This window comes from Bos indicus x Bos taurus, chromosome 26, assembly GCF_003369695.1.
Source record: "Bos indicus x Bos taurus breed Angus x Brahman F1 hybrid chromosome 26, Bos_hybrid_MaternalHap_v2.0, whole genome shotgun sequence".
NCBI classification, from domain to species: domain Eukaryota; kingdom Metazoa; phylum Chordata; class Mammalia; order Artiodactyla; family Bovidae; genus Bos; species Bos indicus x Bos taurus.
This window is the reverse complement of record NC_040101.1, coordinates 7,771,861-7,783,711: the sequence shown is the minus strand read 5'-3', so window position 1 is coordinate 7,783,711 and position 11,851 is coordinate 7,771,861. Positions and strand designations below refer to the sequence as shown.

Below are 11,851 nucleotides of genomic sequence, written 5' to 3'. Positions count from 1 at the left end.
GTAGGCAGGCACGAGGTGGCTGCAATTCACCGGGGCTCGGAGGGTGACTGTGAGGGAGCGGGCCCGCAGCCTCCCATTTGGCTTGTTCCCTTTTTTCATCTTGCCCTTTTCGTGGGCCACCCTTGCCCGCTGTCCTCGGCAGGGGCCTGCAGCCAGGGTAATGGGGCTCTGGAGGAAGGTGGCTGGTGGTTCCCGCTGCCCAGGAGTGGGATGCAGAGGGTGTCAGAGGAACAGCAGGCGCAGACCCCTGCTTTGGGCAGAGAACATACCACCTCCTGCCCCAAGCTGTGGGTTCAGCGAAGTGGACACTGTTACCTCCCACTTTTACAGGTAAGGAAACTGAGGTGCTCGAATCAAAGTCCGACTCTGCATCCCAGGCCCTTTCTGGTCCTTTCCACAGTCCTTCCATGGGGGGTGGCCTGTGGTGGACCCGGTGGCTGTGACTTCCCAGGCGAGGGGCGCCCTGACGTCCTCCCCCGGAGATGTAGTGTCTTTCAGGATGGAGGGCCAGCCCTACTCTGGGGGCACCGTGTACCGCCTGAGCCTCAGCCACTTTCTGTGTGTGCTCAGTTGCTCACTCGTAGTGCCCAACTCTTTGTAACCCCTGGACTTTGCAACCCCAGGCTCCTCTGTCCATGGGATTCTCCAGGCAAGAATACTGGAGTGGGTTGCCATTCCCTTCTCCAGAGGATCTTCCTGACCCAGGGATTGAACCCAGGTCTCCCACATTGCAGGCAGATTCTTTACCAGCTGAGCCACCAGTGAAGTCCAAGACCCTGATGCTGGGAAAGTTTGAGGGCAGGAGGAGAAGGGGACGACAGAGGACGAGATGGTTGGATGGCATCACCGACTCAGTGGACGTGAGTTTGAGTAAGCTCTGGGAGTTGGTGATGGACAGGGAGGCCTGGCGTGCTGCAGTCCATGGGATTGCAAAGAGTCGGACATGACTGAGTGTCTGACTCAGTCATGAACTGAATAGACAGTAAAGAATCTACCTGCAATGCAGGAAACCCAAGTTCCATCCCTGGGTCAGGAAGATCCCCTGGAGTCAGAAATGGCAACCCACTCCAGTATTCTTGCCTGGGAAATCCCATGGACAGAGGAGCCTGGTAGTCTACAGTCCATGGGGTCGCAAACAGTTAGACACGACTGAGCAATTAACACATAAGATGATAAAAGCAACATGTGTCATTGTAGGAACATCAACAGAAAAGTTCAGACAGGAACCAGAGCCTCTTGGAGTCTGACCGCTGTTAACATTTGGGTGCATTTCCTTCCACATCGCTCCACGTGAAGATAAATGTTTGAACAGTTGGGATTGCACCGTACGTGGAGGGTGGTCCTGGGGTTTTTTTGGGTGTTGATTCTTTCACTTAAGCCCGAGGAGTGTTACAAGCCCTGTCTGCACGTGAGGAGGCTGCTCAGAGGCAGCCTACGTCCTGGTGGCCCACGGATGGTGCCCCTGTTGGCTGCGGGTGGCCCTCAGTTGGGCCGGACCCAACGGCAGAGCATTTGAGCTGCAAGCCCCAGAGCTTGTGCTTGAGGCAGTGTCCCCTGCTGCCCCTGGCCCTGGTGAGGCACCAAGGGGGCTGCTGAGCTGGGATGTGCTGAAACCAGATCCGAGCCCTGCCATGGATGTAGCCTGAGGAGGATGAGTAAGGAGCTATTAGGGCTGTAGCCATCCAGGGCCACTCTGGGGGAGCCTCCTCTGCCAGTCATGGGAAGCATGAGGCAGGGTCTCTGGGCCCCTGGCCTTGGGGCTAACAAGGCTGCCAGGGGAGGGCATGGGGCTCCTCCCACCCCCAGCCTTGCCTCACCTGCTTCGTGAACTGCACGTTCATGGGCCTGTTTGAAAAAGGAAGAGCTGCTAAACAGAAAACAAGGAGAGTCTGGGTGGGGTGCTCTGGTGGCTCATTCCCAGGGTTAGGGGGCGTCCTTAGGACCTAAGACATCTCTAGCCATAGCCTCTGTGGTCAGAGGACGTGGGCCAACCCTGGCTTCTTAGAAATTACACAAGCCTCCGTAAATTTGTCCCCAAGGCTGCAAGCATCATGGTCTCCTGAGCTTGGTGAGCAAAGGGTCCGTGACTTGGGGGCCAGGCACAGGAGCCCACTCTGGGCTGAGCTGTGTGCACTGCTGACCCCTCGGCACGAGCGGTGCAGACCTGAGCTGTGCATCCTCTGCGGGGCAGGGAGGGCCCAGCCTGTGTCGTCTCCCGGGGTACCCTGGTGGGCAGGTGGCCCTGCACCCGGCAGGACTTTCAGGCCAGGCCCTCTATAGCGTCAGGGCCGCGTGGCCCGGCCTGGGTGCTGAGCTGACATGCTCATGACAGCTCTGTGACAAGCAGGTCCCTCAGTGCTCCTAACTTGGGGATTACAGCAGGGTGCGGTCCCTGGCTCCTGGCTGGAGTGAGGAGCAGAAGTCCTCCACCCAGAACACACACGCACTCTAATGACTGCCCCGGAGCTGGGGACCCCCCGGATCACAGCTGTGGCCATGGCCAGCCCTCCCGTCAGTTGCTCACAGCCTCCTGCACCGGAAGATTTTGAGAGCACTCAGCTCTCCCCCCACTTTACAGATCTGACCCTGGGGCTTGGAGGGGACAGAAAGGCCCCAGGCTCTGCCTGTGCCAGCCCAGAGCACAGGTGCAACCCTCCGATCCGTCACCCCCAACCCCCCAACAGAAAGCACACAGCCGGCTCACAGCAACTGGGTACTGAACCAGGAAGCTTTATTTACACAGTAAAAGTAACAAGCAGATTCCTGAGAGACTAGAGCGGCCCTAGTGCAAGATAGTTGTGGCCTGCGCAGAGGGCAGGCTGCGGTGGGTGGCAGTGGGGGGTAGACCCAGCGCCATCCTGCACAGCGCTTCACCCGGGCAGGGGCCGGGCCCAGTGTGGCCCGTTTTCCAGCCACCACGCTTCCTGAAGCTCTAGGGCACCGACGGGTGCTGCTGGGAAAGCACACGTGACCCCGGAGACGGCCAACCCGCGGGCACCCGCGCCCGGGACGTGGGCCCCCACACTGGGACACAATTTCTTTGCCAAGGAGACTATGCTAGAAGATTGGACTATTCTAGCTAGGTATAAGATTTCTGCTGTGGTCTGGGATTTTTTTTTTTTTTTAATTAAATCCTTTTCTTTTCTCTTTAAAGAGGCGCCAGTGGGAGGGGTCCGGCCACCGTGAGCCTGCGGCAAGCGGCGGCACCATCGCCTACATGGAGGCGCTGTCCTGGCTGGGTTGCTGCCCCCAGAGCCGGGGCGTGAGGACCGCCTGCACCCCAGGCTGTGGGATCTGACACAGTCATCGTGTGGATGACCTGCCTCCAGGCCAGGGTGTGTGAAACTCGAGCCCGTGGTGGGGCGTCTGTCCAGGGCGTGGGCTGGAGGCTCAGGCAGCACCAGCCAGAGTGTGGAAGCGCACAGGCTGCCCCTCCCCGACCTTGCTCTGGGGCCCCTTGTGGACAATGGGTTTGTTTCCTTTCTAAGGTGGACTTTGCATTTTAAAATTTCTTTCAGTGTATACAAATTCACAAAAACTTTTCCTGCTACAAAAATTTTGTTGAAAAGTAAGGCTTTCTGAGAGTGAAAATCCTCACGAGCTCTCCAGGGGCCTGGGAGTCGTGTCTGCCCACGGGCGCTGCACTGGCCCTGGCCTCCACCGCGAGTAAGGCAAGAGGGTATGCGGTAATGTAAACGCTGAGGCTGCCGCCCCGATGCCCGGCCCGGCCCCACGGGCAGCGGCCTCTGTTAGTCGGCGGCTTTAGTGAGGGTGCCCCAACACGAAGCCCCCACACCCTTCAAATGCACGACCCTGCTCTTGTCCTTCCAGGCCCCCGGGCAGGCAGACAGCCTGGCACAGCCCTCCCTCCTAGCTCTGAACTTCCTCAGTTCCCCCTTACAGGCAGGAGTTCATGGGCTGCACTAGGCAGGGTCCTGGCAGAAGTGAGGTTCGGGGCTGGGAAAGGAGGCACCAGCTGGCCTGCTGCCCCCTAGGGACACCCCTCACCCCAGGGTGGTCAGAGAGAGTCTCCCTTCAAGACCAGGAGTCCTGGTGCTGGGGGAGCAGAGCCCAGAGACGGGCCTCAGGCAGCACCTCCTATAGACAGATGGGGGCTGCTCTCTTTGATGGGAAGACGGACATGAAGCCACCCCACAGCTGCCTCTTTCTCTGAGGGATCACTGGTCATCCTCTCCCCTCCTTGCTGCTGTCGTGGGCTTGGGCGGGGAGCTTCTGTGGGAGCAGGAACAGCCGAGAGAGGCCTGAGGAGGCTGGGAAGGGCCAAACCCTGCCCTGGGCTGCAAGCCCTTCTGCCTCATGGGTCCCAGGAGCAGCCTGCAGGGAGATGGGGCGGGTGGGGCCACGGCTCGTCCTTCCCCGCCACCAGGCCTGAGAAGGGGTGGGGGGTGGCTGGCAGGGTCCGAGGGGGCCACGCGCACTACAGCTCTGTGACACGCACCACTGCTGCGTCCCTTCCCGGCCTGGAGGAATGGCATCCAGGGGAAGGGCTGCTGTTCAGGGCGCATGCCCGCTGTGGCCACTGGGTGTGGGTCAGGTATCATGCCTCCCACCCAGGCTCCTTGAGGCCAGGGGGCGCCGGCACGTCCTCTCCCGTCCATGCACCCGCTGCTGGACGCCCCGGGGTCTCCTGGATCGGCTCAAAGACGACGAGCCGCCTGGTCTGGCTCCCCAGGGGGGCTGTGCCCTTTGGCGGGACCTGCCCAGCACCCAAACGCCCACGATGCTCTACAACCTGCAGATTCTGACACCATCTCGGGGGGGCAGGGTGGCGGGTCATGGAGTTGGGGTTTTCTGCAAGCATCTTAAACAGCTGATTTTTAAGAAGAGCCAACTCTAAATGAGAACTTGAGCCACTGCACTTCGGATGTCCAGAAGTAAAGGTTTAAGTCACATTTCCCCAAACCTGGTCTCTCTTCAGAGGAAAGAGAAAGAACCATGTGCCCTCAGCCCTTGCAAGCACTGAGGGCTCTGCCGTCAGCAGAAGGTGAGTGGGACCAAAGGGATCCCCGGAGTGCCTCTGTCGCGTGGCAGCACACTGCAGGGGACACGTGGATGGACTGAGCCTTGTGGGAAAAGGAGCCACTTTGCTCATAAGCTGACCCCCACTGCTGTTGTCTGCAGAAGACGCCGAGCTGCTGACAGCTGGATTCCAGGGGAGCCAGAGCCCCATGGGGCGTGTCTGCAAAGCGGGGCTGGGGAGGAGTGGTCTGGGAGAGAAGCCTCAAGGAGTTGGGGCTCCTGGTGGACCTGGGGGGGGCTCTGCTGGGGCGCCAGGAGCCAGGAAGGGTGTGTGGGCACCCCACTCTGTGCTTGTGGTTGGGGCGGTAGCAGGGAGGTGGCACCCCTCCAACCCCCCCCAACCAACAAGGCTGTGCTTGGTAGATGGCCGGGCCCAGAATGGCTGACAGGCACCCTCTAGTCCCGGAACATGCCCAGGGCCTGGGTCTGCGCACCTGCACAGGGCCCTTGTCCCTGAGGACGTTTTCAAAAGGCTGCCCTCCTCTGGGGACGTCTCTCCACTCACCCGTGTCTACTGAGCTCATTGCTCAGTGGCAGGGCATCGTGGACAGCGGCTGCCAGCTGCTGACCCTGCCAACTTCAGCCCCCAGCCCCAGAGCAGCAAAGTCTGGAGCTGGGACCTCTACACCATGGGAGGGGCTCGTGCCTCTGCCTTCTTGGCCAATGGAGCCACCAGATGTCTACCCACCTGGACGGGCCTCTAACAAGCAACCCCCCGCACCCCGAGGTGTTCCCTGGACCCTGGGAGTCCACCCGGCACGCAGGGCCCCATCACCCACACCTGGAATTAAGGCCGAACGGTTCTGGTGTTAACGACCGAGGAAGCCTCCCCCGCCTTCCCGAGCCTGAGCGGGAGACCTGGGAGAGAAGGCACGGAATACACACTCGAGGGGAGGAGGGCGCGGCAGGGCTGGCCCCCCAACCCAAACCTGAGAGCGGGAGGGCGGGTGGGCCCGTGACGCCAGCACGTGGACCTCAGGCGGAAACCCGGGCTGGGGGTGGAAACCCCAGCCCTGCACAGACGCCAAGAGACTGCCCAGCGGGCAAGGCTGGGGTGCCGTGCCCATCGATGTGCCGCAAGTGAAAGGGGGGCAAGAGACCGAGACTGAGAAGCTTCCGTCCCGGCCCCCGTGGTTCCGTGGACCGTGGCTGCCGTGCTGGTGAAAGGCTGAGATGCTGCACTGCGGGGCGGGGAGTGGGGGGCGGCCCGGGCCCCCGCAGGCGGGACAGCATCTCGGGGAGCCGGTGGGCTCGCTCCTGGGCCCTGATGCCCGCCTCCCAGGAAGCTTGGATCAGGCCCAGGGGTGGGGCTCCCCGGAGGGCCCGCCACCGCACCTGGGGGGTGGGCAGGAGGAGGCCCCTCGATTCAAACGAGCCCTCCCGACCCCCGCCCCCCACCCCCAGCCAGGGCCTGCAGCCCCTCAGTTGTTCTCTATCTGCTCTATGTCCAGCTCGCCGTCCAGGGAGCAGGGGCTGCTGCGGGCCCTGCGGTCCCGCCAGGCTGTGCCCAGCTCCTCGCAGCATGGCTCCTCCCGGCAGGCCAGCGAGTCATCCAGGGAGGAGGGCAGAGGCTCAGGGACTGGGGTCCCGGCGGGCGTCCTGCCCCCTGCGCTGGGGGCCGAGTGCAGGGTGGCCCAGGACCTGGTGTGCAGGGCGAAGGGGCTGTGGGTGCTCCGGTCCTCCGTCCCCGTGTTCAGGCAGCTGAGACTGCTGAAGGTCTGACAGTTCTGTGGGGAAGACAGACACAGGTCACAAGGGGTCGCAGTCCCACGGAATCCAAGGACCGAACGCCCCACCCAGCCCGGCCAAGACCCCTGGGGGGCTCCATGGTGGTGGGCCCACCAGGCGATGGAACGCCCTCCCCAATGTCAGCAAGGGCAGAGGGGCCGTTGGTTAACTCCTGAAGAACCACCCCTGGCCGGTGAACACCACGTTAATCAAGAGACATAAAATGCAGTTGAGTGACTGAAGTCGCTCTGTCGTGTCCAAGTCTTTGCAACCCCATGCACTGTAGCCCACCAGGCTCCTCCGTCCATGGGATTCTCCAGGCAAGAGTACTGGAGTGGGTTGCCATTTCCTTCTTCAGGGGATCTCCCTGACCTAGGGATTGAACCCAGGTCTCCTGCATTGTAGGCAGATGCTTTACCGTCTGAGCCACCAGGGAAGCCTCAAAATGCAGTTATTTGTCTACAAACTGGCAAAGAGCACAAACTTCCTAGCATCCAGTTCTGGGGGGACTGGGGGTGGTGGTGGTGCAGTAGGGAGGGTGCTGGGGGCAGGCTCAGAGGCCTTCACGCACAACCTTCCTGCAAAACAGAAGTGGCAGGTTCACCTCTAGGATTTTTACCACAAGGAAACAGTTCGGACGCAGCAACACAAATGTGCCTCGTCACACCGTTACAGTGGAAAGAAGGGAGTGACCCAGCATCATTCCCCATGATGCTGGTTCCGTAAAGCATGTCTTTTCAGGCAGAGGGAGGCTCTTGAGCCGTTGCAAGAACACAGCAGGAGCGGGCCCACTGATGTAAAGGGAGAAGCTGCCAGGCTGCGCTGGCGCTCAGAGCGGACGCAGGGGCCCACACCACCTTCTCGCCGTGGCAGGGACGGGACGTGGGCGGGGGAGGGTGGGCTTGACGTTCGCGTGGTGCACAGTCCCACACGGGCCCTGGGCTCCCGGGCCCTCGGGTGGTGGGCGTCAGCCCCGCTGGGGGCGGGGCAGGGCTCACAGCTGGGGGCCGCGGGCAGACCCCCCACGCCCAGCCACACTTAGGCCTCGGTGGCCTCCTCTGTGAGAGGAGGTCCCTACCTGTCCCATCTGAGGCCCCAGCAAGAGCCAAGGGCTCCGCGCCTGCCAAGCCCTGCCTCTGTGAATGTGGCCGGCCTGGAGGAGGCAGCCTAGGGCCCACCGGCAGCAGCCACAGCCTGGACGTGACCCCACGCACTCACAAGAGGGGGCAGCCGGCACTGCGCACAAGTGGGTCCAGCTACATGCCTGCTTCCACGGCTGAGCGCGAGGCCCGGGCAGGACAGAGGCAGCCCAGCCCCTTCCCAGGGACGAGACAGAAAGGGAAGCGCATTGGAGGCAGCAGCTGGGGGGATCCGGGCTTTGGGAGGTGGGAACGCGGGCAGCACCGCCTGCCCACCGACGCCGAGGCCACGGGCCCGTCCCCAAGGGCCCTGGTCCGTTTGCTGACGGCAGTGTTTACGTGTTGCTTTGGAATGAAGACGACCACTGGCTCATGGCGCATAAGCTGCTGAAGCATCTGGGCAGATGGAAAAGGCACTCTCTCTGGAGGGAGGAGGCGGGGCCCGCCGTGCGCACTTTCCCTGTTCCTGCCTGCACCGTGGAGGAACCCGTTCTCGTGGGTCTGCTTGTCCTGGAATCTTTTGATTAACTGAGGAAGGCAGGCTGGGGGTTGGGGGATACTGGGGGGATTGAGGAGAGAAGAGCCAGGCCACCCATTAGACCTGCGATGCTGGCCCTGACTGTGGCAGGAGCCAGCCTAGGGGCGCGGAGCCCCTGCTGGGTTGCATAGGGCTCAGAGGGCCCAAGTCCTCACTGGGCACGTTTGCTCTGCTGCTGGGAGACAGCTCCTCATGCAAAATGGCCCCCGAGATCCTTCATGTCCCCAGGGTCAGAACGCAAACCTGGGTGGGGATAAGCCCCAGCTGAGAGGCCCTTGAGGCCTCTCCACCTCCCGGCCACCCTCTGGACAGGCCCAGACCTGAGCCGGGACAAGAGGAGAACTGGGTGGGGGGCAGAAGGGAGGAAAGATGGCCCAGCCCAGGCAGGGGCATCAAACCCCAGGCTCAGCAGGGAGGCCTAGGAGGGAGGCCCTGGGAAGCCAGATCTAAACCCCTGCATGGCCAGATGGTCTCTCGCCCTGTAGACGTGGCGGAGAGGAAGGAGTGGCGGTGCACAGCCGTGTGAGTCCAGTTACAGACAGTGGCGTCCGGTGCGAGCCCGGTGTGCTGCGAATGGGCCACAGTGAGGCTGAGATCCTGGGGCTTGCAGCCCTGGGGGAACGGCCACAATGCTCCCCTCCATGTGCAGGACCTGAGCGGGCCTCCCTGCTTCCTGGGAGCTGTACCATGAGAACGGGGTCTTCCGGAACTCCTCCCGAGCATCCTGCCTGCCAAGCAGCCTGACCCCAGGTGCTGACGAAGGTGTGTGTGTGGGGGGCACCTGCCTTCACGGCAGCTGTGACGGCACGTCTGGGCACGAATCATATTACGCAGCGGCCACACCAGCAGCAGGGTGCTGGGGACCCCGGTTTGCTGGGGCCTTTCTGAGATGTGGCTTCTGCCTTGAGTGTGCCCGGGAGAGGACTGAAGTCAGAGAGGCTGCCGTTACAGTCCTAGGTTCTGCCACACACAGGCCTGACAACTTCAGACAAGACCCTCCCACCTCTGGGCCATGGCCCCCCCAACCAACGAGGGGGGCCCCCCCAACCAGCCCCCTCCCCTGCCCGTTCTGGCTGTCTGGAATAACTGGGTCGTTTCTGCTTTGAGGCAGGACAAGAAGCTGCAAGGTTTGGTTGGTGACTGTTGTCACAGCAAACCCCGGGATGCCCCTGACCCCACCCTCTGAAAGTCCTCAAAGGCGCCTCCTCCTTGGCCACAAAGCCAGTGTCACCTTGAAAACACTGTTGACTCAAAACTCAGCTGTTGCAGCCATGGTGAAAACCAAGACCCCTCTGCAGAGTGTCCCAGCCGGTGGCAAGGCCCACCTGCCGGGGAGGAATGTGGCTGTCACAATGGGGCAGTTGTGTGTCCCGCCCAGGTTCCAAGCCAGAAGAGCCCGTCCTATGCCAACATCCAGGGTGTGGTGCTGCGCCTGCCAGGCTCTGGGGCCCGGGTCCCACCCCGCCTCTCCTGGCAGCTCACACTCCCCGAGATCTCAGCACCCACGGGAGAATGCTACACGGGCCTGCCAGAGGCCTGGGCGCCCCTCTGGGGAAAGCGGCAAAGCTGAGGACAAGTTCAAAGCACCATGTGAACACATCATTCCAGCGTGAAGTGGTTGCTGGGGGACAGACAGTCCCCCTACGCCAAACTCTGTTCTCTTGAAACCCAGCCCTAGCCCCAGGGCTGGGCCGCCTACTTGGGCACAGGCCTGCCCAGGTAACAGAACTCAGAGAGGACCATCCATGTGGCCTCAGGCTAGAGGCTGGAGATACTCGTCAGCACCCCAGCCCGAGAGTCTGGAGTGACTTTGGAGTAGGGCCCTGAAAGTCCAGCTGCTTCCATCAGACCTGCCATATCGCAGGGTCTATCCAGCTGTGTCGCAGCCCACACACCTATCCAATCTTCCCAAGGCTCTGCAGTCAGGAGCAAGGGCCCCCTTCTCCTGTGCGGATCTTTGCTGGGATCCCCCTGGGAACTCCAGGCAGAGGCCCACCAGACCTGGGTGGGGGAGAGCACCCCCTGGAACTTGCAGCCACACCCAGCCCCAAGTGCCCACCCTGCCAAGGGGCGAAGAGCTCATAGCCCCTCACCAGCTCAGGACAACTCTGCCTTGAGCTACCAGCTGAAAACCAAACCCCGCCTTGGGAGACTCACCCGAACTCAACAGACTCAGCCCCGTCTCCCTGTGCACGCCTCCGCCCCCGCCCCTGCCTAGCAGCAGGCTGTGAGCTCCATCCTGTCCCCAGGGGCCAGGGATCCCTGTGTCAGCCTTCGGCAGTGCGGGCCCAAGGGCAAGGTGGGCCAAGGGGGCGCCGTGGCCTGAGGCAGACAGTACCCTGAGGAGGACCGACTGTTTTCCTCACTCCTGGTTTCTTGGGCCCCAACTTGCCCTTGAACCCCTGGAACCAGGAAGGCCTCAGGAGTACGGTACACGTGGCCCCAGGGAGGAGCAGCGGATGGGGTCAGAGAACCCGGACCTGAGTCTGGAATTGCCTTGTTTGCTCCAGAAATGTAACAGTCCTTGCCGGCCTGACTGCTGGGCCTTCGCAAGGGTCCTACCAGAAAAGGGATGTGAAGGGGGGCTCCTGGCATCCCCCTCGACTATGGAAGCCTGCTCCCTGGTGCCGACGTGCTGGCTGGCACAGCCCCAGCCCCTCTGGGCCCATTCTCCCGAGGCAGACCCCCGGCCAGTGACGGGCTGACGTGGGTCCCGGAGCAGCCCAGGACCGGGGGTGGGGGTGGGGGGTCCAACCCCAGGTGCTCTGTCACATGACGGTGCTCCCCGGAGTTGGGCTGTGGCCGGCCTGGCTGCTTCCTGCACTTCCTACAGGTTCCTCCCAGGAGCTGCAGGGTCTCTGGGACCAGATTCTGCACTCCAGCCCCGCTTCCATGGAACCGACCTCAGACGGGAGGTGAAAGCGCTCTGCTCTCCACGGCTCACCCACAGCGCTGTTCCTTCCGAACAGGAACGCGCGAAGGCAGCCCGTGAGGTCCATGGGTCGGGACCACCGGGGAGGAGCGGCCGCGGGGAGGGGCCCTGTCTTCGGGTCAGCCCGCGTCCTCACCCCCGGGCCCGGGTGAAACGTCCTCTCTGCGCTGTGCTGGGACGGGACCCAGGTCCCCCAAGGCACACGGGCACTTCCCCCTGCTCAGACAGCAGGGTGACAGCGCCCAACTCCCCTCTTCCGCACCGGCCTTCCAGCCTGGCACGTTTGCTTTTTCCTGATGCCAGCTTCTGGTCATCTAATTTCCTAGATCGCTTTGTGTGACTGATCTTGAGGGAACCGCCTCAAAAACAGGGGCATCCCAACAAGCCCAACCAGCTAGTCAGTTTGGCCAGACCAGGTCCCCACCCGGCCGGGGTTCCTAGAGCTTCGGGGGCCCCTCTGCTGGAGCTGCTGGG

At 62.4% G+C, this 11,851-nt stretch overlaps 1 protein-coding gene across 6 annotated transcripts in view; it reads right to left on the bottom strand.

Annotated features, from left to right (window-relative positions):
- Nucleotides 1–2,710: 2,710 nt before the first annotated feature.
- FAM53B (family with sequence similarity 53 member B) overlaps nt 2,711–11,851 on the bottom strand; it is a 128,228-nt gene continuing 119,087 nt past the window's right edge. For all 6 annotated transcript variants that reach the window (XM_027528345.1, XM_027528346.1, XM_027528347.1 and 3 more), the window contains one exon: nt 2,711–6,767. In XM_027528345.1, the coding sequence (XP_027384146.1) occupies nt 6,462–6,767 (306 nt within the window). In that variant the 3' untranslated portion in view covers nt 2,711–6,461. The remainder of the gene's footprint in view (nt 6,768–11,851) is intronic.